Below are 26,340 nucleotides of genomic sequence, written 5' to 3'. Positions count from 1 at the left end.
ATGTATGCAAGGGCTGCAGATTACTCAAGACCTCACTCAATAAATGAGAAACATGGAAGTCATTTTTAGGAGTCCAATGATTGAAATCAGTTGAGTGCTAGCTGATACAGAAAAATAGATTGGGGGGGTGTTGGAGGATGTGCATTGCTTTCAATAGATCAGTACCCGTTCCACTTATTGAAGAGTTATTTCAAGAATTACATGGGTCAACTATCTTCACCAAATTGGATTTAAAATCTCCTTACAACAAAATTCACATGAATGAAGATGATAGTCCCAAGTCTGCCCTCAAGATGCTCCAGGTTGACTTCAGATTCATCATTATGTCTTTTGGATTTTTTTTTGAAGAAAATAAGGAAGACCAACCTTAATTGGTGGTCAACCTGCTACCATTAACAACGGAAGATATGTACATTCAAGATACCAAAATAGTCCACCAATCATTTCCCTCCAACCCAAAAAGACACAAGTGTCTCATTCTTGTGAATAATGTTCTCCACTGACGCCCACCTCCTCTTGAACACTACCTCATTCCAGTGCAGCCATAAAGCCCATAGCACAGCAAGTAGCCTCCTTCATTCCAGTCTGCTCCGGTATTTACCACCAGTGACTGCGGTCCAAAATGCCTCGTCGGAGGAGATATTCACCCCTGGTATCTGTTGCGCTGCCCATACTTCTTGGGTGAACTGAAACGTGAAGAATAGGTGGGAGCAGTCTTCGTTGCCCTGGGCACACAGGGGACACTCGATGGAAACTGTCGGATTCCACCTCCTCCGAAAGACTCGTGTGACCAATCTTCGTCAGTCTCAAGAACCGCACCTTGAGAGGAACTTTTTGCATCATTAGCGTGGAGCATGAATTGATAGTTGTCGAGTCTCCCCCCGCTTCCCCTTGGATCTTCAAATATGCATCCTTCACCAAGAAAGATGGCCCTCGCCACACCCAGCCATCTCGATATACATTCGACTGTCTGATATGCAAAAGGTTCTCTTGCATCTCCATCAGTTCCTCAAACCGTGGCTCTGATAACGCCCCATGCATCATAGGGACACAAGCTCCGAACCAGCATTCATCGACCGTGGCTTTTGGATTCCCCGCTAGAGCAAAAAGTCTTGGATATTTCAACTTCAGGACGCCTTGATTGGACCAGTTGTTGGTCCAGAATGGAAAACCAGCCCCGTCCCCCAACCTGGGGTCAAAGAACTAATAGAAGTGGGGTATACTAAAATGCAAACTGCGCCAAAAGGGGGACTCCCCCCAACTTTAGCCCACCTTCTCCCCCAATCAGTCTCCGCTCCATATCTGTCCGTAAGGACACTGAGAACGAGGCCCTCCGCTGACGTCACAATCCTTCCCACCCATTTGGTCAGTAGTGCCAGATTCATGGAGTCTGTGGAGTATCCCCAGGCCTCCTTGTTTCACGGGCCTTCAGACCTCTTCCCTTGCTACCAGGGTTACCCCTTTATGTTGTTTGGATTAACAAAATGCGCAGTAATGTTACAGGGATAAATGAATTCAAATTTTCAGCCATACATGTTCCAATATATACGTGTCTTCTTTGACAATATTTTGGTTTATAGTAAAACAGAATTAGATCATGCTACACTTACATGTGGTATTCAAACTTCTAAGTGAGCATCAATTCTGGATCAATCAGAAGAAGTGTCAATTCATTCAAGGAAAGATTGATTATTTGAGACATTTGATGTCCTCTCAGGGTGTGGCAGCTGACTCTGAAAAGACCAACACTATCATTCAGTGGCCGATACTGACTTCCTCAAGGCAGGTGAGAGTAGTTTTTCCATTGACGAATGACTACAGGCATTTTGCACAACAATAAGCAATACTGGCTCGACCCTTTACAGCCGTGCTAAGAGATAAGGTGCCCATTCAATAATATGAAAATAGCCTTATCTACTGCACTTATTCTGAGTTTACCAGATTTTTTTCAAACAGTTTATTATAGAAACTGATGCATCAGAATTTTGAGTAGGAGCGACAGTGCTACAAGAATCTCATCCCATTGCATATTTTAGTAGAGCCTTATTGGGGAGGGCCAAGACATCATCAGCCTAGGAACAAGAGATGATGGTAGTCCTGTGGCCATACAGATGGAAACATTATTTATTATTTCGAAGATCTATTATTTTTATGGATCAATTCAGTTTGAAATTTTCAAATGACCAAAATGAGATCCCACCTCAATATCACAAGGGTGTGAATTTTGACATCAAATAAAAGTCAGGGAAAAACGATATTGTGTCAGATTCGTTATCCAGGTCAATAGGTGACGCGGCTATCTCTTGTCAAGCTGTATTAATCACTCACTTGTTGGATAAGAAACTTAATGAAAAATAAATTGTCACAGATCCTAAATTATCAGTTACCAAGCAACAGCTCATTGAAAATAATAAAATTCATTCTTATTATTCACTGCAGCAAATAATTTTCCTCTACTGGAAGGAATTGGCCATCCCCATAAATTCCAGTTTAATTCGAATCATATTAAGGGAGTTCCACGATACCATAATGGGAGGACATGCTGGGTTCCAGAGAATTACCCAACAGCTATATTTTCCAGGCATGAAATGACAGATCAGGACATACGTATCAAACAGTCAAAGACATGAAGTACTGAATCTCACTCCTGCTGGCTTATTGCAACCTCTACCTATTCTTGATTAAGTCTAGGAAGATGTGTCAATAAATTTCATTGAAGGCCTACAGAGTTGCCATGGTTTTGAATCAATTATGGTGGTAGTGATCTGTTAACCAAATACAGTCACAGCGTATCTCCTTAACATCCTTTGAATGCGCCAGTGATAGCAGAAGTTTTCATGATGGAAATTGCTTGGTTGCATTGCATTCCTAGAATTATTACTTCAGAATGAGGTTAGTATGTTCACCAGTACTTTTGGAGAGAACTCGACAAGTTGCAGGGCACTAACTTGAGGATGAATTCTTGTAACCTCTCTCATGACTGGGAATGGCAGGTTTTTTTGGAGGCAATTTCATCATATCAATGCGACACGAGTGGTATGTGATAAAAGTCCCAACAAGGATTTCCCATATCAAGAAGCGCCGAGACGGGACATCAAGTGGGAGCTCTAGTGGGTTTTTGCTTTTCAAAAAGGTTGGTGGGAGCTCTAGTGGGAGATAGTCTCAGTTCAGATCTCACAGAGCAGCTGATTCATAACTCTCAAGTTCCTCAAGGGATATTGATCCTATCTCCCTGGTTCTATCCTTGCTATTCTTCTTCTCTTGTTCCAACATCTTTTCTCTCGATAAGTGGGAAGAAAACATTCCTAATTTGGTATAACTCACGACCTCCGATTTGGTAGATTTCTCTTGGAATTCAGTGATATATTCTCAGAGTTCTAAAAGTATGCAGGTCCTGCTCAAGTGGAAGAATTTGCCAATTTTGGAGTGACCTATGAGGATGCCTCTTCCATGGAAAAGTAGTTTACTTCATTCCAAATGACAGACAATTGGACGCTGTTTTATCTTGAGATTTGATTTAACTCGATCAGATCCTCAATGGAGGTGGATCACATTGCCTTCATGACAAGCCAAACAATTAAAAAGTCGGTAATGAAACAGAAGCCCTATTATTTGAAAGTATTATTCGGCATAGACTTGCTTTCTAATCTTTCAGAGGGAATAAGATCAATCTCTTTCTTTATAGTTTCACCGACGCTAGGAAAATAAAAAACACCACTTCCATTATGCCTGTAATGTTGCCGCTGCAACACCATAGCACAAACCAAACACCGACCTGGCAGAGGTTAATGAAAGAACACAAATGTATTTCCATCATCATGAAATAAACATCAAGACAATACTGAGATGGCGAGGGCTATAGGAAATACAGGATCCCTCGCAGAAACATGTACCTTCCCCACTAATAGAAAATAAATGATGAAATAAACTAAATAATAGGATGACAAAGCAAAATTAAACATGGAATAAAAGGATATAACAAGCGGCCTGAATAAGTGGAAAATAAGATTACAAAAATGACAAACCTCTGCCGTTTGCCGATAGTGTACCAGGACTATCCTCTCAAGGCTCCTGAAGAATTAAGTTACAGAAAGTTTAGTGATGATTAAACAGATCTATCCATGTTCCTCAAAAATTGAATGCCAAAGCCCATTCAACTCAATTTTCCAGTCATGTCTCTTCATCTTCAAAGTCAGAAAGTTGTTCTTTATGGCACACCAATGGAAACTTAAGATATGTAAAAAAACTGCCCTTATTATGGTCCTCACGGATGAATCAGGAAAAAAATATATGAAGATCTCCCATCATTAATGCATCAAATGAAGGAAAGAAAAAATGCAAGTTAAAGCATAGATCATCAGTTATAGCAAAAAAAATAGGCATCATAAATTTTCTTCATTTCCAAAATTTTATAAGTCCATCTGTGAACACGTTGTTTGTAGTAATTGGTTCCATCTGAGTCAGACTGAAGTCCACCAGGTAGCTCAGTATTTTCTATGCTTCATAAGTTTTAATTACGCCAGTTTCCTTCTGGATTTATTATGTCTCCCTGTCGTATCGGACACTAAGAACCCTGTCATTTGAAATTGTATACATCTTATAAAGAACCAAATGCAATATCAATTGATGTTTGAGTTTCCATCATCTGTTTACCCTGGACCTTCGGTCAGATGAAAAAGATTGATATCCTGTTACCCCAAAGTCATAAATTAAATCTGAAGTACCAGCAACTGTAATGAGGTCTATTAAACACTATTTACACTAGTCAGAGTAAAACACCACAAATAAAAAACAGAACACTATGGGAAACTTTTTTAAGCGGTTATATTCCTGATTTATCTAATGGTTAGACAAAGATCATGGTAAAAATATATTCTCCAAAGTCAAAACTTATTCATCATTAATAACATACTCTGTAGGCTCACAGTAATTCTTCAAAAGCTTCATCAATCAAGCAGAGAAAATCCACCTAAGAACAGTCACAGTCCTTCACGTCGAGTTTGCATGTTCAGCATTGAAATTTCCACATAACCTGCTGCTTCAGGCCATTTTGTGCAAGTGCAGCAGCAAAGATGTTATTCCTACATGCTTAGAAATTGTTATGGGATTATTATCGAGCATGTAGGGACCACATGCAGTATCGTGTATGGCTCAAGAGTAGCCATTACATTTGACCGTTGTAATTCCCTTTGTATAAAACCCTTGTAAAAGTAATGAGATGTGTGCAACGTTTTATGTTTATTTGGTGTTCTCAATATTCTCTTATGGTATCAGAGCCTGGAGTAATCAGTTTCACCGTCCATTAATCTGTTCTATCGCGAGGAAGTCTTCTCTGCGGCAACGTTTCGCGCAGCTTTATCTTCCACAAGGAAGTCTTCTCTGCGGCAACGTTTCGCGCAGCTCCATCTTCCGCGAGATTTGCTTCTGCAGCAACGTTTCTCTGCGACAACATTCTCCATATCCTCTTCTGCATCAACGTTTTCTCTGTAAAGAGCGAAGCTTCTTCTGAGGCGAAGACTTCTGAGAGAGCTTCCTTGGCTACAAAGCTTCTTGCTGCAGCGACGCTGGAGCTCGATACTTCAGTTCATTGAGCTCGGCTGTTCCGAGATACTACTGCTGCAGCCTCTCTTATTCTAAAAGTGAGCGGACGAGTTTCTTCGTCTAGGGGATGATTCTCCAGGTGTGATCACTCCTCAAATACTTTGTGTTTTATAGACTTAGATACTGTTTTTTATCCAAGATTAGCCTCTTCTTATGGCTAAAGCGGAATTGAATATGGGAAATCCCACTCACTCAGATGGGTGATAAGTGATATACCCATCTTCCACAAACTCCGCCCAGAAATATATTTACCGGTCATAATCTTTATCAGTGGACAAAGTACATTCAACGTACACTTCATCCTCGTGGTCAATTACATCATCTAACTGATGATCCACCTATGGAAAGTGATCCAAGATATGTAGTGGTGGTGTGAAGAGGATATCCTCTTCACCTGGTTATTGGATGCTATGCTACCCAAAATTAGTGAATCTTATTCGGACTATGAGAATGTCAAAGAAGTATGGGATCTAGTTCAGCAGAGATTCTCGATGCGGGAAGATGAATCTCGGATTGCGGATGTGGTTGATCGATCTATGACCCTGCTTCAAGAAAACCATACGGCATTAGAATATGCAAATGAACTTCAAGCCCTGTGGGAGGAAATAGATTTTTATCTTCCACCTACGGCAAATTCAGTGGATCGACAGTATGTTTTACGTGATTGGGTGTATCGATATCTCAAGGGACTGCGAGCGGAATTCGAAAATGCGAGAGCTCAATTTTTCAACCGAGAACATAAACTGAATTTTGAAGACACTGTTAGTCAAATTCTCAAAGAAGAAAACCAACTTCAGCTTGCATGGTCAAACAACTGCAGCAGACAAGTCAGGCCCCTCGAGCTCCTACGCCTACTCTTTCAGAAGGATTGTCCAAGAAGATCCAACATAAAGGGCCTCGAGGAGATTCTAAAGATCAGTTATGGTGCAATCACTGTCGATGTCATCGTCACACAAAAGACACCTGTTGGAAACTCCATGGTCGTCCAGCCTGGGCTGAGAAACTACATAGAAAAAGCAACAGTATGATTACTATGGAAGAATCAGCCCAAGTGCAGCTCGTGGACAACCACAGTGAACTTTCCACATTAAAAGCGGAGCTGCAAGACTTTCCAAGACTTTTTGTGCTGGCAAGGAACCCCAAAGTCGCCGTCAGCCAATGTTGGGAAGGGGCTTGGGTCCCAAACCTTCCTGGGACTTTATCGGAGGATTGTTTCGTGGAGTTGTTGGGGATGCATGAGACCATCCTACCTCTCAGCCCTTCCGGAGTCTCCCAGGACAGGTGGGTATGCTGGGGGCTGATACGATCCTCGATCTCGGTCGTATCGGAGGGAGGGAAGGGGACGAGGAGAGGCAGAAGTTCCTGGGGTAGGAAGGAGAAACGGGAATGGTAGGGGGAAGAGCGAGCAGACGGGGTAGGGGCCGGCCGGGGACGAGCCGCCTGGAGATGCGGTGAGGAGGAGACGGTCGCGGGGACGGGGACCGTGGAGGGAGAAGACGCATAGACGTAGGAGAGACGAGAGTGGAAGAGAAACTACTAATCACTTAAGCATCACACATTCAGTCTGCCCTCCTCTAAGGAGGGCTGTGCTATTTAAAGGCAACATAGAGAGAGAGAGAGAAAGCATAATAAAATAACGAAAATGCCCCCATGTGGGCTGGGAATCCTATCAGGGGCCGCCTTTCTCAGTAAAGGACGCATACTTGAAAATCCAAGGGGAAGCGAGGGACGACATCTCAACCGGTAATACATGCCATATCATAATGAAGCAAAAACTGCCCCTAAAGGTGAGACTTTTTGGTTGGTTGCTGAGGCGGAGAAGAGTGATCACACGGGTCTACCGCAGGCAATGGGCACCAATGGAGCCCATCTCGTGCTTCTGTGTGGCGGGGGCATTAAAGACTGCTCACACCCTTTTTCGTATGTCCTATTGCCAGGGGAGTATGGGCATTGCAACAGATCTTCGGGGTGAATATTTCCTCAGACACCGATTTTTGGGCATCACTCACGACTGGTAGATACCGGAGCAGAGCGGAATAGGGAAGAATACTAGCAATACTTTGGGCAATATGGATGCACCGAAAGGATGTGGTGTTCAAGGGAAGGATGACATCGGTTGAAAATGTCATCTCAGACGTTGCGGCTTTATTATCTTTTTGGGGGTTGGGGGGATAGAGTGAAGGCCTTAAGTGGCCATATCTGTATATGATGTGTACATATTCTTCGCATTTTTAATGGAACAGGTGGACCACCAGTTTCCGGGTGGTCTGCCCTACTTTTCTTTCAATAAGAACAAAAGCGGAGCTGCATACCCTCAGGAATCAACTGAAGGCCACTGAGATTATTGGCTCCACATCCCTTGTTCACTCAGGTACTGCTTTATGTTTTTCCATTGCACCAACATTACCCAACTCATCTATAACATGGATACTTGATTCTGGTGCCACTGACCACATGACCCCCTCAAAATCTGCATTTACCAAATATGAACTCTGTCATAGTGCTAAAAAGGTCCAGACTGCTGATGGCACTTTAGTTACAGTTGTTGGGATTGGAAGTATCGAAATTCATCCTCTTGGTGTACTTACTAATGTCTTACATGTCCCTCAACTATGTGTCAGTCTTATCTCTGTAACTGTTGATATGATTATTACGTTTCTTTATTTTTCTCTCTCCTGTTAGCCCATTAAGGGCCCTATCTCTAGTCAGCCCATTAGGGCTCCCTATAAAGCCCTGTAATCTCTTTCATTTCATGATTGAGAAGTATTGTTTTCTTGTTCACAGTAACGATTAGCACAATTGACATCCTTTAAATTGATCTTTGATGGGGTACATGTATTCCTTTGTGACAAGATGGTGGGTCTGAAGCGTGGGCTAGCTAGGATCCAAGATGGCCTCTATTACTTATGCTCTGATGGTCCAACTTCCTTGGTGTCACACTCGGTGACAGAGGAACCGTCAGCGCCCAACACTCTTCTAAACAAGGAGGATCAGCTTTGGCTCCTTCATCGTCAATTGGGACATCCATCTTTTCATTTGCTAAAAATTTTTTTTCCAGATATTTGTCAAGGATTATGTATGGATAAGTTTGTATGTCAAGTGTGGCATATGGCAAAACATAAACGCAATACATATCCTACATATCCTACATCTCATTTCTCCACTACACGTGTTTGAGTTATTTCATTGTGATGTGTGGGGACCATCTCCATTTGCAGACTTACATGGTTTCCGTTGGTTCCTAATTCTTACCGATGATGTCAGTCGGTTCACTTGGAATCATCTCATAAAGCACAAATCAGATTTTCCAACTATAATCCGTGAATTTGTGGCTATGATTACTAGGCAGTATGGATAATGGTCGAGAATTCATGAACGCTACCATTGCATCATTCTTTAAAGAACAAGGTATAATTCATGAGTCCTCCTGCCCGCATATACCCCAACAAAACAGAGTGGTTGAACGCAAACTTGGTCATATCCTAGAAAAAACCAGGGCGTTGACAATTCAGAGTAATGCTCCCAACTTTCTTTGGGGGGAAGCTGCTATGCTTTCTACTTTTTTTTTTTTGAACAATAATGAAGACCACCCGAAACCGGTGGCCTACCTGCTATCATTAACGATAAAGATTTTGTACAAACAATGTATAATCAAACTCAAAATAGGCTATCCTCTCCCTCCACCCCAAAACGACTTCAGCGCCTCCACATCTTGAGCGGCATTCTCTACTAAAGCCGCCCTCCCGTTAAACACTACCTCGTTTCGATGCATCCCTATCATCATAAAGAAACACGAGCAAGCAGCCCCAATCAAGTCGGCTTCCGTGTCTCCCGTCAGAAATTGAAGCCCAAAAGGCCTCATCCAAGGAGATATCCACCCCCAGTAAATGCTGCGATGCCCAGACGCCCTGTGCGAACTGACATGTGAAGAACAGGTAGGAGCAATTTTCCTCTCCCCTGTCACACATAGTGCAGCCAATGGGAGGGGCAGGGGTCCATCTCCGTCAATAGACTCATGTGACCAACCTTCGACGCCTCAACAACTAACTGAAGAGCCGCACTTTAAGGGGACTTTGCATGTCATCAACATATGGCAGGCTTACTGGTCATCTCGAGCTATTCCTCGGATTTTCAAATATGCATCTTTCACCGAGAAGGACGACCCCCCCCATATCCCGTCACGGGAATCAACTACCGGTCTGAAAGTAGAAGTGACTCTTGCAGCTCCATCAGCTCCCCAAACCGCGGCTCTGATAAAGCTTGTGTCAACATAGGGACCCAAGCCTCATCCCAACATTCCCTAACCGTGGCCTCTGGATTCCTCGCCAGCGCAAATAGCCTTGGGAACCCCAAATTTATGGGGCTGTGGTTGGACCAATTGTCGATCCAAAAGCGAAATGTTGCCCCATCTCCCAATCTGGGCTCAAAGAACTCAAGAATGTGAGGTATGGCTTGATGCAGACCGCTCTAGAAAGGGGACTCTCCTCTGACTCTAGCCCAGCGTCTCTCCCAGTCTATCTCGGAGCCATATCTGTCTCTCAGGACGTTGAAAACCAGCCCCTTCGCTGAAGTTGCAATTCTTTCCACCCACTTGGTCAACAATGCCAAAGTAATTGATTCCAGATGCAGGATCCCCAGCCCTCCGTGCTTTACAGGTCTGCATAGAATCTCCCACGCAACTAGTGGCACTCCCTTTCATTCTTCCTCTCCATTGCCTCCCTAGAAGAACCGTCTCATCGCCCCCTCCAGACGCTTCACCACTCCTGCTGGTATTTTAAATACTGATAAGTAGAATATCGGAATCACAGAAAGCACTGACTGCAGAAGCACTAGTCATCCCCCTTTCGAAAGTACTGTGTTCTGCCATCCCTCTAGCCTCCTTTCTACTTTCTCCGCCACCGAATGCCATTCAGCTGCTAGAATACGCCGCCCTGTCAATGGGAGACCTAGGTAACACATCGGGAGCGATTCTCAAGGTGTGCCTAAAGCTCTGGCACACTGTGTCTCTTCCTCTGAAGTAAGTCTGAAGCCCACGAACTTAGCTCGATTGAGTTACAGTCTTGAGAAGTCCGCAAACAGATCGAGTAATGCTGATAGAATACGAGCTTCTGTCATCGAGCCTTCGATGAAAAACATAGTGTCATCCGCATACTACAGAAGCGGGATGCCCTCAGGGTAGCTCGCCGCTTGAAAGCCTTTGAAAAGGCCTTGCTCGCAAGCTTTGACTATGCAGGTGGCCAGGGTGTCCACCGCAAGTAGAAACAACAGTGGTGCTAGAGGGCAACCTTGTCGGACTCCCCTTTGTGGGCCCCTCAGCTCGACCATTGACCAATATCCAGGAAGAGTGAGACGTAACACACCGTTTCACCCAGGTCACCCACTCATTGGGGAACCCACTTTGCGCATAACATACCACAGGAATCTCCTGTCGAGCGAGTCATATGCTTTAGCAAAGTCAACCTTCCATATGAAACCCTTACTCTTCTTCGGCTTCCATGCGGATACAATCTCCCACGCCGCCACCGCACTGTCCACCAGTTGTCTACCTGGGATGAAAGCTGATTGGAAAGGTCCGATTAGGTCTCCAATTACCACCCTTAGCCGGTTCGCCAGCACCTTGGCGATGATAAGATGTATGGAATTCAAGAGTACAATGGGCCTAAAGTCTCCCACGTTGATGGCACCATAGCGCTTGGGCAGCAGAAATAAATATGATCGGTTTAGTCTCTCCAAGCCATAATTACCACGCCGGAATTCTTCCAATGTACTACCTCTGATATCCAACCACCTCCCAAAATTTCCTGAAGAAGAATACTGGGAATCCATCGGGGCCTGGTGCACCCTCTTCATTCAAGCCCTTGATTGCCTTCCTCACTTCTTCCACAAGGAATGTCTTCACCACCTCATCTTGTTGGACTTGTGTTAACTTGGATGCACTTCTACTGATCCATCTCCACTAGATCCGAGCCCCCCTTCTAGTCACTTCTCTGAAATGGTTTGCCAGCGCTTCTCTAATCACCTGTGTCCCGACAAATTCCCGCACCCCCACTTGCAACCGGAGTATTTGATTCGAATGTCGTCTTCCATTTGCCGCTAAGTAAAAAAATCAAGTATTGGCATCCCCATCCTTAAGCCATAGTTGGCGAGATCGCTGTCTCCAATCAAGCCCTAGCTTCTTGTCTTCGTCTTCAACTATCCCTCTGCAGTTTTTTCTCTCTGTGCGCTCAATATCAGTTAAGCCCCATATATCTTCCAGGGCATCCATCTGCTGAACTCGTGTCAGGGCTTCATCTCTATGGCGGTGACATTCTTCTCGGATCTTTTTCTTGAATTTTGATAGATGAAGACGCAAGCCTGCCAGTTTGGTGGCCAATTGCACCGTGGCTGAGCCCTGGCTAGGTTGAGATGACCACAATGACATCACTTCTTCTCTGAACCCTTTCTCCCGCAACCACGATTTATCCATCTTGAAGTATGTGGGTCTATTTTGGCCGACATTATTCTGCCATATAATTGGGGTGTGATTCGATAACGGTCTAGGGAGTGCACGCACATCGGCCAACTATTCCTCCAATAACTCCATTGAGCATAGAAACCTGTCCAAACGGGAGAGAGTATTAGGTCCCCACGTACTTCTCCATGAGTAGATACAATTCATCGGCCCCATTTCTTACATGTCTGCTCGTGATATAAAGAACCAAAACTCCTTTGAACCCAGATCTTGCCCTCCCGTCCCATCTGGCCTATCGCCCAACTCTAGTGTCACGTTGAAATCCCCTCCAATAAGCATGGCGGTCCCTTGAAAGAGCGAGGCCATGGCCTCCAGCTCCTCCCATAACACGTACCAGCGTGCTGCATTCACTGGGCTGTAGACCGATGCCACCACATAGTGACGGTTTTCGCACCTTCTCTTCATTTTAACTGCAGCCACATACTGCCCTGTCCAAAACACATCCTTAGCATAGGTCACCGTGTTCCATGCCACCAATAAACCCCCCGATCTGCCGATTGCATTAACTGCTACGAAACCCTCCAAGAACCCTCGCCCCACCAAGTTCCACTCTTTGGCAGCACACCTCTCCAGCGTTGTCTCTTATAGCCATACCACATCAGCTCCCCCTTGTTGCAAATACCTTCCCACCACACCACGTCTCCCCTCATCGCGGGGAAAGTGTACATTCCAGGAGATGCACCTCATAATTGGGTTGGTGATTGCCCCCCCAATGGTTGCTCCGGTAAGAGCTCCACTCTCTCTGCCAGTTCACGTACCATCAACTGCATGTCTGACTTCTTCTCTATCACGGCTTCCACTCCTTGGCTTGGGATAGCTGCAGTCTGTGTCCCCTCACCCACCAACTGACGCGGAACTGTCTTCCTTAATGGTCCTTTCGTTCTCCGCCGCATCTGACCATTTTTCCCCGACACTAGCCATGGCGTCTTACCCTGCTCATCCATCAAGGTTAGTTTCCCCCCATGAAATACAATACCTTTAAACTGCCGGAGATCTTCCTAGGTGATACGTCGTGTTCTTTTGGCTGCCCTTAATCTCCTCCCCCGTTGTCCTTGCCCCTCTGTGTCAGGGTCACCCTGATGAGTACTAGGATGATCGCCTCTTCCAATTCCTTCAACCTTTGTGGAGGGAGGGTCTGACCCGCCACTCTTTGTTGCTCGAACATCTGCAGTCTAAGTGTGTCGGAGAAGCCAATGTCACAAATTCTCCCTGGGCTTGGTTCCCTCTATCTCTGACTGGTGCCGGCATGTCATCTTTGGGCTGCAATGTGGTGTGTAGTCGTTTGGTAGTACTCCCCACCACCTCTCCCTGTCGCGTCGCGAACCCCCCCAGTGCAGAAAGGTGCTTGCGGGAGTGGTCTAGCTCGGATACCCGCCCTGTAAGTTCCACACTCGATTGTGATTCTCATTGTCTATGTTGATGATATAATCATAACCGGAAACTCCTCTCACGGGATTACCACATTAAGCGCACAACTCAGTGACCAATTCAACATTAAAAGTCTAGGTCCCCTCAAATACTTCCTAGGCATAGAAGTCAGCCTTTCATCCAGTTGTATCACTCTTTCGCAGCAAAAATACAACTATGATCTTCTTGATGAAACTGGTTATCTGCAATGTCAACCAATATCTACACCGATGGAAGCAAATCTAAAACTTAAACAAGACAATAATGCACCAGACACAGACTCTCTCACTTATCAGCGTCTCATTGGCAAACGCATTTATCTTGCTCATACTCGCCCCGACATTTCCTACGTCGTCAATGTCCTTAGCCAGTTTATGCATCATCCTAAAATATCTCATTTGCAGGCTGCATACCAGATCCTACATTACCTAAAGGGAACGATTGGGCTTAGTCTATCTTTCACTCGAGGTATGACCTTGCAACTCGAACTGTGTACTGACTCCGACTATGCTGGCTTGCAGGTTGATCGCAAGTCTACCATTGGGTACTGCTCTTTCCTATGCGGTAACTTAGTCACATGGCGCAGCAAGAAGCAGACCTTTGTGTCTTTATCCGGTACTGAAGCGGAATTTTGAGCCCTTTGTAAGGGCATCTGTGAAGCACTCTGGATTCAAGGCATCCTCCAGGAGCTCGGTAACTCGCCTCGCCAACCTACCTCCTTCGTTGCGACAATAAATCTGCTATCAGCCTGACCAATGATCCAGTCCAACATGATCGCACCAAACACATGGAGATACACTGTCTCTTTATCAAAGAAAAACTTGATTCCCAAGTCATCGTCATTGCCTATATCTCTACTAAACAAGAATTGGCTGACATCCTTACCAAAGCTCTGCAAAAGGACCAACATGATGCCCTGGTGTCCAAGCTAGGAATGGAAGACATCCATTCCTCAGCTTGAGGGGAGGTGTTATGGATATTATCGAGCATGTGGGGACCACATGTGGTATCGTGTACGGCTCAAGAGTAGCCGTTACATTTTCTAGCCGTTGTAATTCCCTTTGTATAAAACCCTTGTAAAAGTAATGAAATGTGCGCAACATTTTATGTTTATTTGGTGTTCTCAATATTCTATCAGAAATTATTCTCGTCAATGCGCCACTGCAAAATTTAAGTGTGTTATCATTCTTATCACAGATGTACTTCATTCTTCTCAAAGGAGTATGATAAATTTTAGAGGAATTCGCAATTTTGAAAGGCAAAATGAATGTATGAAGCTCATGTACATTAATAAGCACATGTAAATTAAAAAGGCATATTGTTGACAATAAATCAAAGATATAGTATCTTCATACCATTAGGTACAAGCATAACCAGGCATAAAAAATATGTATCATCTGATTGATAAAATATCATTATGTAATATAACAGGAATGGAAAATAAGCTCAAAAAATACATTAGTTTTAAGGTACCTTGAAATTAAGTGATTCGTACCTGTCAAGTAGCCAATAGCACCTACGGTAAAAGTTTTGGTCGTCCTCACCACGTGCATAGTACACATGTATTCTTTCATCATTACCAATCTATAATATAATAATATTGTTATATGAAGGAGACAAATAAATAAAAATTAATAATATCAGATTGTGTTATTGTTTTTTTTTGTGCTTGAATACTTTTAAGAACTTGAAATTGTTCTTGAATACTGTATGACAGAAACTAAATGCCCCTGATCTATTAGCCATAGTACAGCTTTTGACTATGCTCTAAGATAAGAACAAAATAATTGGGATGCCACATGGAACCCGATTGTGGAGGGCACTTTGTTGGTCCAGTGGATGGAAGATTTACTGCACATGCTGATATGTTCTTTTCAAGAACCTACCAACGCCGCACCACCAAGAGGTAACTTTGAGTCAAGTCGCACGTGTGACTTGACTATAAATAATACCAGCCAAAAAAGGGGGCTATTCTTTTGAGTTGTTGGCAGCGGGAGCTGAGGCTGGAGTGGGAGGCTGTCCGCGACCAGAAAGGGGAGAGAGGGAGCTAGTTCCCGATCTTCATTATCCATCCTCACCATCCCTCTCTTCTCCAGATTCTCCTGGATTCTCGTTCTCGTTTCTCATCTCTCCTATGTGACAATTTGGAGCTACAGATTGATAGTTGGCGATTCCTATTCAAGGAAGTTGGTTGAGATGGTCAACCTAAGATATGTGATCAGTATCACTATCTTACATCTGGATGTGGAGGGCTGTGTCTTTCTCAGTTCGAAATGCATACAAGAGGATCATAGGGAATACAACAGAGGAGCCCATTATTACTACGTGCTGTGGGTTATGGAAGCAGAAGGTCCCATTAAAAATGAGGATCTTCGGCTGGCTGCTTTTTAGAAGAGAGTTGATGATATGAGTCCTATGTAAGCGCATACTACCAGACACATCAAAAGCGTCCAAATGTGCACACAAAGAGAGGAAGACTGCTCATATCAGTTTTCTGAATGCCCGTTCACCTGTGCAATTTGGAGCTCACAGCAGCTCATCAGGGCGAATGTGACCATCCAACGAAGCATATTGGAGCTTGCTATGGGAGGCGCATGACGAGGGTGGTCAGGGTGGGGAAGGATCCTTATGATACTTTGGGCTATATGGCAGCACTGTAATGATGTAGGGTTTAAGGGAAGGCTGTCTCTATAGGTACTGTTCTGCTTGATGTGGAGAATGGCCTCCTACTGGGTTGGGAGGGTATGAAGAACAGTCAGGGGACCAAGTTGGTTGGTAATATACTCACTACGATAATATATAGTATTAAATTTGGGTCGAAGTTAGACCGTGTCCTGCAAGCTGTATTAGGGGGCCGCGAATTACAAGTTAGTCTTCTTTCTCTTAGTGAGTCCGGCCTGGTCTGAATTCTTAATGTCGAGCCCAGCCTGACTGCTTGTAGGCTGGTTACATACCAGCTCAATGAACTGAGTAGTGAATTTTAATCCCTTTCTAAACCCTAATGGAGTAGCTTTGCCTGGAGTGGACCTTGTTTTATCCAACATCGTATCAGAGGCACACATCACCTCTAATACAGGGAGACCTGTTATGGTCTTTCCTGATATTCAGGTCAACTTCGATGGGTTGAATATTGTCAGCTTCTAGCTGATCCTGCAGTTGTGGAGCTTCTCCATCTGCCCAAACCCTAGCCGTCAGAGAGAGTGAGAGGAGGAGAGATAGATTCAACAAAAAAATAGAAACCCTTAACGATGCAAAAAGGTTTCCCAGTATTTAACTGGGTTTACAATTATTGGGTCTCGCAGACCCAATACGATGGATCCGCCATCATAAGGGTATTTCTACAATAACAAGACTTCTAAGGTTTTAATAAAAGAAAGTAGAAATAACATTAAAAAAGGAACTAAAAGGCTGTCTGCTGACACCCCCCCTCAAGCTGGGAGGTATATATATTCGCCATGCCCAGCTTGCTCGTCAGCCTTTGAAATATGCTTCCAGGTAAGCCTTTGTTAAGGATTTCTGCTGCCTGATCTGCTGACTGGACATACTTTATCTTGATTATGCCTGCGTCAATTTTCTCACGGATGAAATGTCTGTCAATCTAGACATGCTTTGTGCGGTCATGTTGAACAGGATTATGTGCAATGTCGATAGCTGACTTATTGTCACAGTGAAGTATAATTGGTCCCTCGTGGTAGGCTCTCAGGTCTTCCAGTACTCCTTTTATCCAAAGTGCTTCACATATTCCTTTGGCTAATGCCCTGAGTTTGGCCTCAGAGCTCGACCTTGACACAACATCTTGCTTCTTACTCCTCCATGTAGTAAGGCTTCCTCCAATGAAGGAACAATATCCCGATGTCGATCTTCTATCTAGGATTGATCCTCCATAGTCTGCATCAGTGTACATTTCTAGAGACGTATCTCCACCTCCTTTAAACAGTAGGCCTTGTCCTGCTGTACCTTTCAGATACGACAGGATTCTGTGTGCTGCATTCAGATGAGGTTCCCTTGGGCTATGCATAAATTGGCTCAGAACTCCCACCGCAAATGCTATGTCTGGTCTTGTATGACTCAGATATATCAGCTTACCAACCAGACGTTGGTACTGATCTTTGTTGACTGGGGCAGCATCTTCACAAGTACCAAGCTTAATGTTTGGATCAATTGGAGTACTTGAAGGTTTGCACCCAGCCATACCTGTCTCATATAAGAGATCTAATGTATATTTCCTTTGTGAAATAAAAATCCCTTCATCAGAATAAGCAATTTCAATTCCCAGGAAATACCGTAGTTGGCCAAGAGATTTAATATCAAAAACCTTGCTCAGCTGGCTACTCAGGTGCTGGATCTCTTCATAATTATCACCTGAAATTATGATGTCGTCAACATACACCAAGAGAATCACAATTCCCCCGGAGGTGGAATGCTTGATAAACAGAGTATGATCCCAGTTACTTTGTCTATAACCCATTCCTTTCATATACGTGGAGAATCTTCCAAACCAAGCTCTGGGTGATTGTTTCAACCCATATAGAGCTTTCTTGAGACGGCACACCTTCCTCCCCCCTTGTTCACCATTATATCCAGGGGGTAAGTCCATATATACCTCTTCTTCAAGGTCACCATGTAGGAACGCATTTTTAACGTCGTATTGGTGCATCTGCCATCCCAACTTTGCAGCCACTGCTATGAGAATTCTTACAGTGTTTAGCTTCGCGACAGGAGCAAATGTTTCTTTGTAGTCAATTCCGTATGACTGAGTGTAACCTTTGGCGACCAGTCTCGCCTTATAGCGCTCAATTGAGCCATCTGAATTATATTTGATGGTATACACCCATCTACAGCCTACTATCTTCTGGTTGTTTGGTGCTGGCACTACCTCCCATGTGTTATTCTTTCGTAATGCTTCCATTGCTTCTCTCCACCTTGGGATCTTCATTGCCTCTTCAACGTTAATTGGTATGTCTTCCTTGTCAACATTGGTAAGAAATGCACGATAGCTTGGAGTGACTCTTTCATAACTAACAACATGTGACAGAGGATACCTGCCATGCCGAGTACATTTCCGCCTCCCTTTCCTGAGAGCAATTGGCCAGCCCAGATCGTCATTCTGCAACTCCTCTTCGACTTGTATTTCCTCGTCAACATTGAGATTTTCTGCTTCCCCTTCAGGCAGTGAAATATGTGTAGGAGAAATTTCAACATTATCGTTCTCAGAAATAATTTGACTGGGTCCTTGTAGTTCCTCGGGAATATACTGAGTCTTCTTCTGCCATTGACTCTCCGGACCTGATGCAGATCCCACATTGTAGCCATCTTCTATTTCGTTACCCCTTGTTGTAAGAGAACCTGGAACATGCTTCAATTCTTCTTCATTGTTGTTGCTTGATAGACCGTAATACGCATTGTCTTCATTGAAAGTCACATCTGCAGAGATGAAGAATCTCCTCAATATTGGGCTGTAGCATTTGTAACCTTTCTGGGTAGATGAGTATCCCAGAAATATACACTTAATTGATCGTGGAGTGAGCTTGCTACCAGGACTATGGACATGAACGAAGGCTTCACATCCGAAGACTCTCAGTGGAATAGAGGAACTTATTTTGACTTCTGGAAAATTAAGCGACATCAATTCAAGGGGGCTTTTATATTCTAGTTTTCTTGACGGAAGTCGGTTAATCAAATATACGGCTGTAAGAACAGCATCACCCCAGAATTGACGTGGAACTCGGCCTTGGAAGAGTAATGTCCTGGTAGTGGCAATCACATGCCCAATCTTCCTCTCTGCAATCCCATTCTGCTGAGGAGTATTTACACAAGAAGACTCATGGATTATACCCTGATCATTGAAATAAGTGGTCAATGAGCTGTTGAAATAATCTTTGGCATTGTCAGATCGAAATTTCTTAATAGTGATAGAGTACTGATTCTTTATCAATGTGCAAAAATCTTGAACAATCTTGGATGCTTCAGACTTATATTTAAATAAGTGCACCCATGTCATTCTAGTACAATCATCAACAAGGATAAGAAACCAACTCTTCCCTGTGATAGATGGAGTTCTGCAAGGTCCCCAAATATCACTATGAACCATATCAAATGGACGGTGCCTCCTTTCACTACTGCCAGAAAAAGAAGCTCGCTTGTGTTTTCCGAACTGACATGCATCACAAAATAAATTTGATAAACCACTTGTTTTTACACAACTAGGAAACATCCTTTCTAAAACATCAAAAGACGGATGTCCCGTTCTAGAATGCAAAAGTTCGATTTCTTTAAGCTTTTCAGGTTCAGCAGCTATGCTCCGTTTTAGTGTAGACTTGGAGCTCCCCACCATCAGAGCATCTCCAGGATCATCTTCTACTTGAAGAAGCCCATTCTTCATCTTAACAGATCCAATCCTTCGGTTGAGTACCTTGTCAAATAAGAAACACTCATCAGAATTCAAGATCAAGGCACATTTAATATCTTTCACTAGTCGTTGAGGGGATATGAGTTGTGCTTGCAGCCCTGGCACATGCAAAACTTCTCTAAGAAGCCCCAGGTGATTGATGTGGACAGTTACAATTCCGGACACAGGAAGAACCTCTCCGCCGGCAGTAAGAACCTTCCTTGGAGTAGCACACAGGGAGTACGTGGTGAAAATATGCTTGTTTGGGGTCATATGATCTGTTGCCCCTGAGTCGACTATCCAGTCCAGATGGAGAGGAGATGAATAAAATACTGTTGAAAGTAGATGATCACCTGATCTCGCCATAGATGTAGAGCCAAGCATAGTCTTCAGCCTTTCAACTTCTTCTTTTAGAATGCTCAGTTCACTTCCTGGGGCAGCTTGAGAGGTCTTTCGATCTATTGAGCTTGTTTCTTCAAAATCGTCTTTGATTTCTTCCTGGGAGATAACATTATTTGCTTGACCTGTGCGTGCTGGTTTTCCATATAGCTTCCAGCATTGGTCAATGTTATGATTTCGTCTCTTGCAGTACTTGCAAAATAACCCATCCTTCGGTTGGAATTTTTGATTCTTCTGACTAGTCTGGGTCGGTTGTGTCTTCTGTGGCACCGTCTTGGACATAAGACCTGTGCCGCTATCTCCCGCCAGTGGTTCTGAAGCCACACTGAATCTCTCTTCTTCTTCCCGTATAAGTCGAATAGCTTCTTCGAGGTCCGGAACCTTTTCTCGGTTTAGGATTTGGCTTCTCACAGCCTCATATTCACCATTCAAACCCATAAGGAATTTATATAATCTGTCCTTCAATACATAAGCCCACTCCTCAGAATTTGGATTCCTCACAGGGCGATAGTGGTCTATCTCTCTCCATATAGACTGCAGCTCATTGACATAGGATGTTACATTTCTCTCACCCTGAGTCAGATTGGCTGCTCTGGTCACCAGGCGATAGATCCTCCAGTCTCTACCCTTGGAGCTTCCTTTTTGGGCATGATCCCATATGTCTTTTGCTGTCTTAAGGAGCAGAAAATTCTTGTACTCTTCTCCCGCCATACTCCGTAGGAGCCATGCACGGATTAATGCATCCTCTCGTTTCCAGACTTTGTATCCTGGATCTGTAGGATTCTTGGAAACAAATAAGTGATCTGAAAGGTCCATACCTTCCAGAATAAGCTCAATGTATTGGCCCCAATGTAATATGTTGAGCCCATCATATCGTAGCTGCTCTGGGACTCCAGGAAAGATGATATGTGTCGACCGATCATATTCTTGGACCAACTCTAGCATTTGTCTGACGCCTTGTGTAGTCCCCGAGCTAGCCCGATCTTCCAAGTTAGCCATAGGTTGATTCTTCTCCCTCCTTGCAAATGAATCCTATTCTGTCCCGCTTTGGTCAGAATGGAAAGAGAGGTCGGAGTCAATGTTGGGTCTCGCTTGTGGAACGTAGATCCTTGCAATGCTCTGATACCATGTCAGCTTCTAGCTGATCCTGCAGTTGTGGAGCTTCTCCATCTGCCCAAACCCTAGCCGTCAGAGAGAGTGAGAGGAGGAGAGATAGATTCAACAAAAAAATAGAAACCCTTAACGATGTAAAAAGGTTTCCCAGTATTTAACTGGGTTTACAATTATTGGGTCTCGCAGACCCAATACGATGGATCCGCCATCATAAGGGTATTTCTACAATAACAAGACTTCTAAGGTTTTAATAAAAGAAAGTAGAAATAACATTAAAAAAGGAACTAAAAGGCTGTCTGCTGACAAATATATTTGAGTGGCCCAAGCTTGTCCAACTTACCCTGGACAGCAAACAGTTGGACCACCATCTGAGAGATTTGCGCTAGCTCCTGCTGGTCCATGTGACACGGCTTGGAAATCAGAAGAAGCCTCAATTCATCAAAGGACTTTGGGAGCACTGACTCAAGAAATGAGTAGATACCTTCTATATATGGATTATGTGAAAGAGCTGGGATGATATTCAAAAGTATAGCAAGAAGCAGAGCCAGGATTGGCAAATTTATGAGCTCAATGCCCAAGCATCTTAAGCGCGCCAGGGAAGTGACAATGTTTTGGCATTTGCCTCCAATTTAAAGGCTATATAGGGAAAATTGACCTACTCAAAATCCCCAAGCAGTTGAGCGACAATATATTCTGAAACAACATTTATTCACATTCATCATCGGTTTTCATCCAGTAAATAAGTCTGTACGGAACCAGGTCCTCCAAAGGGAAAAAATTATCAAACTTGAGGAATACAGGAATTATGAGGAAAGAAGTTAGCCAACTATAGATGGTACCTTAATCGTCATCCAACCATTTCAATGCATTTTCCATCAAGAAAATGGAGTCGCGACTAGTCACCAGGTCAAATCGGCTAGGGCCTAATTAGCAACAAAGTCAAACTACCCCAGTGCATGTGGTTCAAGGTCAAGATCAAGCACTTAATCCAATTAGTTCAGTACAAGGAGACGAGAATAAAGATGCTTTATTCTGAACTTATTGCAAAAGGCAATGCCATACAAAGGAGTTGTGCTCAAAGTTGGCAGGGAAAAATCAAAATGGCGGAAAGAAAGTGTATGCTGAAACCGCACAAACTCAGGACTCAGTAGACATCCAGACAGAACGTCTCAACCACTTTCAGGCCCAACTCAGCTCCTCATCCCTGATTCAACCAGGTATGAATGTGTTGTAACCCTCGTACCAAAAACTCAAACCAACTTTCAGCTTAGTTCTCAACACAAAAAGAGGTCTGGTGCAGGAAGGAGAAGTATCAGAGGAATAGAGAGGAGTGGCGAGATGTCGGCTGAGGCTCGCAGCTCCCGCGGTTGTCAGGAGGCTCGGCAGCTCGTCGGTAGCTCGCTGGAGAGACCAAGGGGGAAGGTTAGGGCAAGGGAAGAGTGAGAGGGAGAAAAGTCAAGAGCTTACAAGTTGTGTCGATGCCCTTCAGCTCCTCAGGCTCCCTCCTTATGACTCGCGGCACTCCCGCGAGTCATAACGCCTGATGGACGGGGCCCGAGACGGCCCCCTGTGGAGACGAAACGTCAGGGGGCCGTTTCGTCTTCCATCGATTGTAGACCCTGAGCAGGGTCTTAACAGAATGAGTTATGGCCGATTCTCCTATAATTAAGTGGATAGCAGATACTGAGGCAACTCATATGGCACAGGAGAGAATTATTCCGTAAGTTTTTAGTTGTCAAGGACCCTCACCAAGTCCAAACTGCTGAGGGAGGGAACCTACCGGTATCAAGAATGGGCAAAGTACAGCTTGAACTTTTTTGTTTGAAGGGAGTTTTACACGTACCGTGACTGCAAGTGCACCTTAAACGATCACAGACCCATGTATATGATACTGGTTGGCGTTGCATCCCAGAGAACGACCACTGTTTTTTGTGATTAGATGTACTGGATGAAAATTTCATCCTTTCGGCGAGGAGGTGGATTTCTCCAGCTCGATGTGTTCGGACTCCAGAAATACCAGTCATGTTTCAAAGTAGAGACTTGTCTGCATGCATCTATGCATTGGATACCCTCCTTTTGCACTTTAAAGACTTTCTTCAATTATTGCGTCGAGGAATCAATGTTGGAACTCTTTTTTGTGAGGCTTGTCAACTGGCTAAACGTATGATGTGGTTGTATCTTCTGAACAAAGGCAGAGGGTAACCATCAAGCATTTCAGATTCGACAATTGAACAGAATTCTTTAATAATGCAGTCAACTCCTATTTCTCCTGCAGTGGTATCATCCATGAATCATCCTGGGTTAATACTCCCCAGCAGAATAGCCTCATGGAAAGGGGCCTAAGCTACACTCTGGAAACTGCAAGATCATTGTTATTGTTAGTTTGGGAGAAATAGAGAGATGTTGAGGAGAGGAGAAGCTCCAGCCAAGGGCGGCGCCTGAGACACAGTCTTGTAGACTAAAAAAGAACAAAAACAAAGAAGAAGTGTTTGACGGCTAGGGCTTGGGGCCTTTTAAGAGGCCCCATTACAAGGTCCCACGTGTGAGTCACTTAAAGGCTCACACGTGGGATTTTACTTAAGTGAGAGTCGAATAAAAGGAAAGAACTCCCACGTGGGCCACTTATAGAACGTGGCCCACTCACAATGGAGAAAGAAATAAAGTGAAAAAAAAGAGAGAGAGAGAGAGAGAGAGAGAGGGAGAGAGAGAGACTCGATTCAACAGTTATTCCAAACAATATGCCAAAGAGCTTCTGGGGAGAGACTGTAATGACAACATCACACCTTAATCCGCTTCCCATAGAAGTCATTGGGTATGAAAGCCTTAATCTCCTCATCTTGAAGTTCTCCTGCGTATAACTTCCGTCTGAGTTAACAACTCGAATCTTTGGATGTACCGTCTTTGTACACCAAGCATCTTGGAAGCTAGAGCCTAGAGCCCTTAAGTATATTTTTGTAGGGTATTCAGGCACACAAAAAGGCTACCAGTGTTATCATCCTCCATCGCAAAAAAAAATTAGTCTCAGCAGATGTCAAGTTTATTAAGACACAAATGTACTTCAATTCTAGTACACCACATGGGGATTTATTTACTGGCCAGGGTGATATGGAATTCATAAATCTTATCGGGAGTACTCCCCTGGACAAGTCTGATGTGAGGCCATCTAGAGAGCAGACTAAAGGTTAATGTTCCAGACCTGCAGAGGCAGAAGAAAATGCCGTTGCTACACCTGAAGCAGTGGTTGAGCAGGAAGGGAACATACTTTAATCATGAAGAGGATGAAACTCAGCAGATCAAAAACCACAGCAGCTTCCCAAGGGTTCCCATCATCAAGAACATGAAACTGTGATAGCAGAGATGCTGCCCTATTGTGACGACATATTGGTGCCGGTAGCCAACGACTTAGGGTGGCCTATTGCCGTAAGGAAAGGAGTAAAGAGTTGCCGGATCAATGTACCATATCCCATTGGGCACTCTGTGTCGTATGAGAAACTGGAGCCCTAATAAAAGAGTTTTCTGACAAGGATGGGAGACATCTTTGTTCCCCTGCAAGTAATGTAAGCACTTGGTGATCCAGGTTGGAATCAGCCATGGACAAAGAAATGCATGCCTTGGAAAAAAATGAGCCTTGGGAACTTGTCCCACTTCCTAAGGGAAAGCGGGAAGTGGGAAGCTGATAGGTTCAACTCCGAACCTATCTGTACCGGAAATCCAACAACAATATATGCCAAACAATAGTACTTGTGTTCCAAGAATTGTAAATGCAACGATGTACACTATCTATTCCAATGTAGACGATCGAGACGACTCCTCCGTGGAGTTCCTTCTCGAGCTCAGGCATCTCCTCCAGATCTGGAAGAGCTCCTCCCTCCAGGGCGGCGTCGGCTTGATCCTCCTCTCTGGTCTTCCCCGATATGGTAATCAGCAGTTGCTTCAAGAAGATGTTCATCTCCATACCTGTCTGTCGACCCCTTTATTTATATGGTGGCTTCACAGAGGCTTAAGGTCACATCGCCAGGTCAACGGTGCGTTGACCAGGCACTCTCTTCTTCTTTCTTTGATATTTCCGACAGTAGAACTTATCAGCTGCCACTGGACATACACTCCCAAGTTCAAGGCTGATGGGATGCTGGAGAGGCTGAATGTGCATCTAGTTGCCAAAGGTTATGCTCAGACCTACAGTGTAGATTACCGCAAGACCTTCACTCTATGTTCAACATCTACAGACTCATAATTGCGCTGGACGCTAAGTGCAATTGGGATATTCTTCAATTTGATGTTAAAAATGCCTTCGTCCATGGTGAACTGACAGAGGAGGTTTACATGACACAAGCTCAATGGTATCAGTTAGTGCACCAATGAGATATGGCGTGTAAACTGAAAAAGGCTTCGTATGGACTCAAACAGTCACCCCGAGCCTGTTTTGGACAACTGACAAGAGCAATGCACAGTTTATGGTATAACCAAACTCAGGGAGATCACATTTTGTTCATAAAATATAGCACTAATGTGCATCTCACAGTTCTCATTGTATATGTGGATGATATACTGATCACTGGCAATGATGTGGAGGAAATACATCATTGAGCACTGTTCTGGCCAGTCAGTTTGACATTAAAGTTCTTGGTACCCTCAAATATTTCTTGGGTATTGAAGTTGCCCATTCAGTTGCTGGAATTTCTCTCTACCAACACAAATATAATTTGGACTTTCTTCAAGAAACTGGAATGCTTGGCTGCAGACCGGCTGTTGCGCCACTCGACGCCAATGTAAAAATTGGCAAAGATGATGACGGGGTGGCGTTGACAAGACCTTATACCAGAGACTGATTGCCAAGCTCATATATATTAATCATATGCACCAAGATATTTCATTTGCTGTCAGTCTATGCAGCCAATTTATGAGTGAATCCTATGACGTT

General features: G+C 44.0%; 2 protein-coding genes across 8 annotated transcripts in view; both read right to left on the bottom strand.

The window, feature by feature from the left end:
- Positions 1-26,340, bottom strand: part of LOC144715482 (calmodulin-binding transcription activator) — a 60,471-nt gene that overhangs the window by 23,734 nt on the left and 10,397 nt on the right. For 5 of the 7 annotated variants that reach the window (XM_078590408.1, XM_078590411.1, XM_078590410.1 and 2 more), the window contains 2 exons: positions 15,015-15,103; positions 4,026-4,071 (listed from right to left, as the gene is read on the bottom strand). In XM_078590408.1, the coding sequence (XP_078446534.1) occupies positions 4,026-4,071; positions 15,015-15,103 (135 nt within the window). The remainder of the gene's footprint in view (positions 1-4,025; positions 4,072-15,014; positions 15,104-26,340) is intronic. The other 2 variants (XM_078590413.1, XM_078590412.1) reach the window with 1 other exon arrangement.
- LOC144715483 (uncharacterized) lies at positions 19,632-24,073 on the bottom strand. The gene is made up of 2 exons (XM_078590415.1): positions 20,261-24,073; positions 19,632-19,931 (listed from the first exon to the last, which is right to left on the bottom strand). The coding sequence occupies exons 1-2, from the start codon at positions 21,303-21,305 to the stop codon at positions 19,903-19,905; spliced, it is 1,074 nt and encodes a 357-aa protein (XP_078446541.1). The 5' UTR covers positions 21,306-24,073; the 3' UTR covers positions 19,632-19,902.

This window comes from Wolffia australiana, chromosome 19, assembly GCF_029677425.1.
Source record: "Wolffia australiana isolate 7733 chromosome 19, ASM2967742v1".
In the NCBI taxonomy this organism is placed as follows: domain Eukaryota; kingdom Viridiplantae; phylum Streptophyta; class Magnoliopsida; order Alismatales; family Araceae; genus Wolffia; species Wolffia australiana.
The sequence above is the reverse complement of the archived record's forward strand: the minus strand, read 5'-3'. Positions and strand labels throughout refer to the sequence as shown.

Bases quoted from the DNA above. Each gene is read 5' to 3' on its own strand.
- LOC144715483 (XM_078590415.1), bottom strand. From the start codon at position 21,305: ATGGCTAACTTGGAAGATCGGGCTAGCTCGGGGACTACACAAGGCGTC. The intron at 19,932-20,260 runs GTGATCATCTAC...TTATTTGACAAG, and splicing joins TACATCTATGGCGAGATCAG to GTACTCAACCGAAGGATTGG.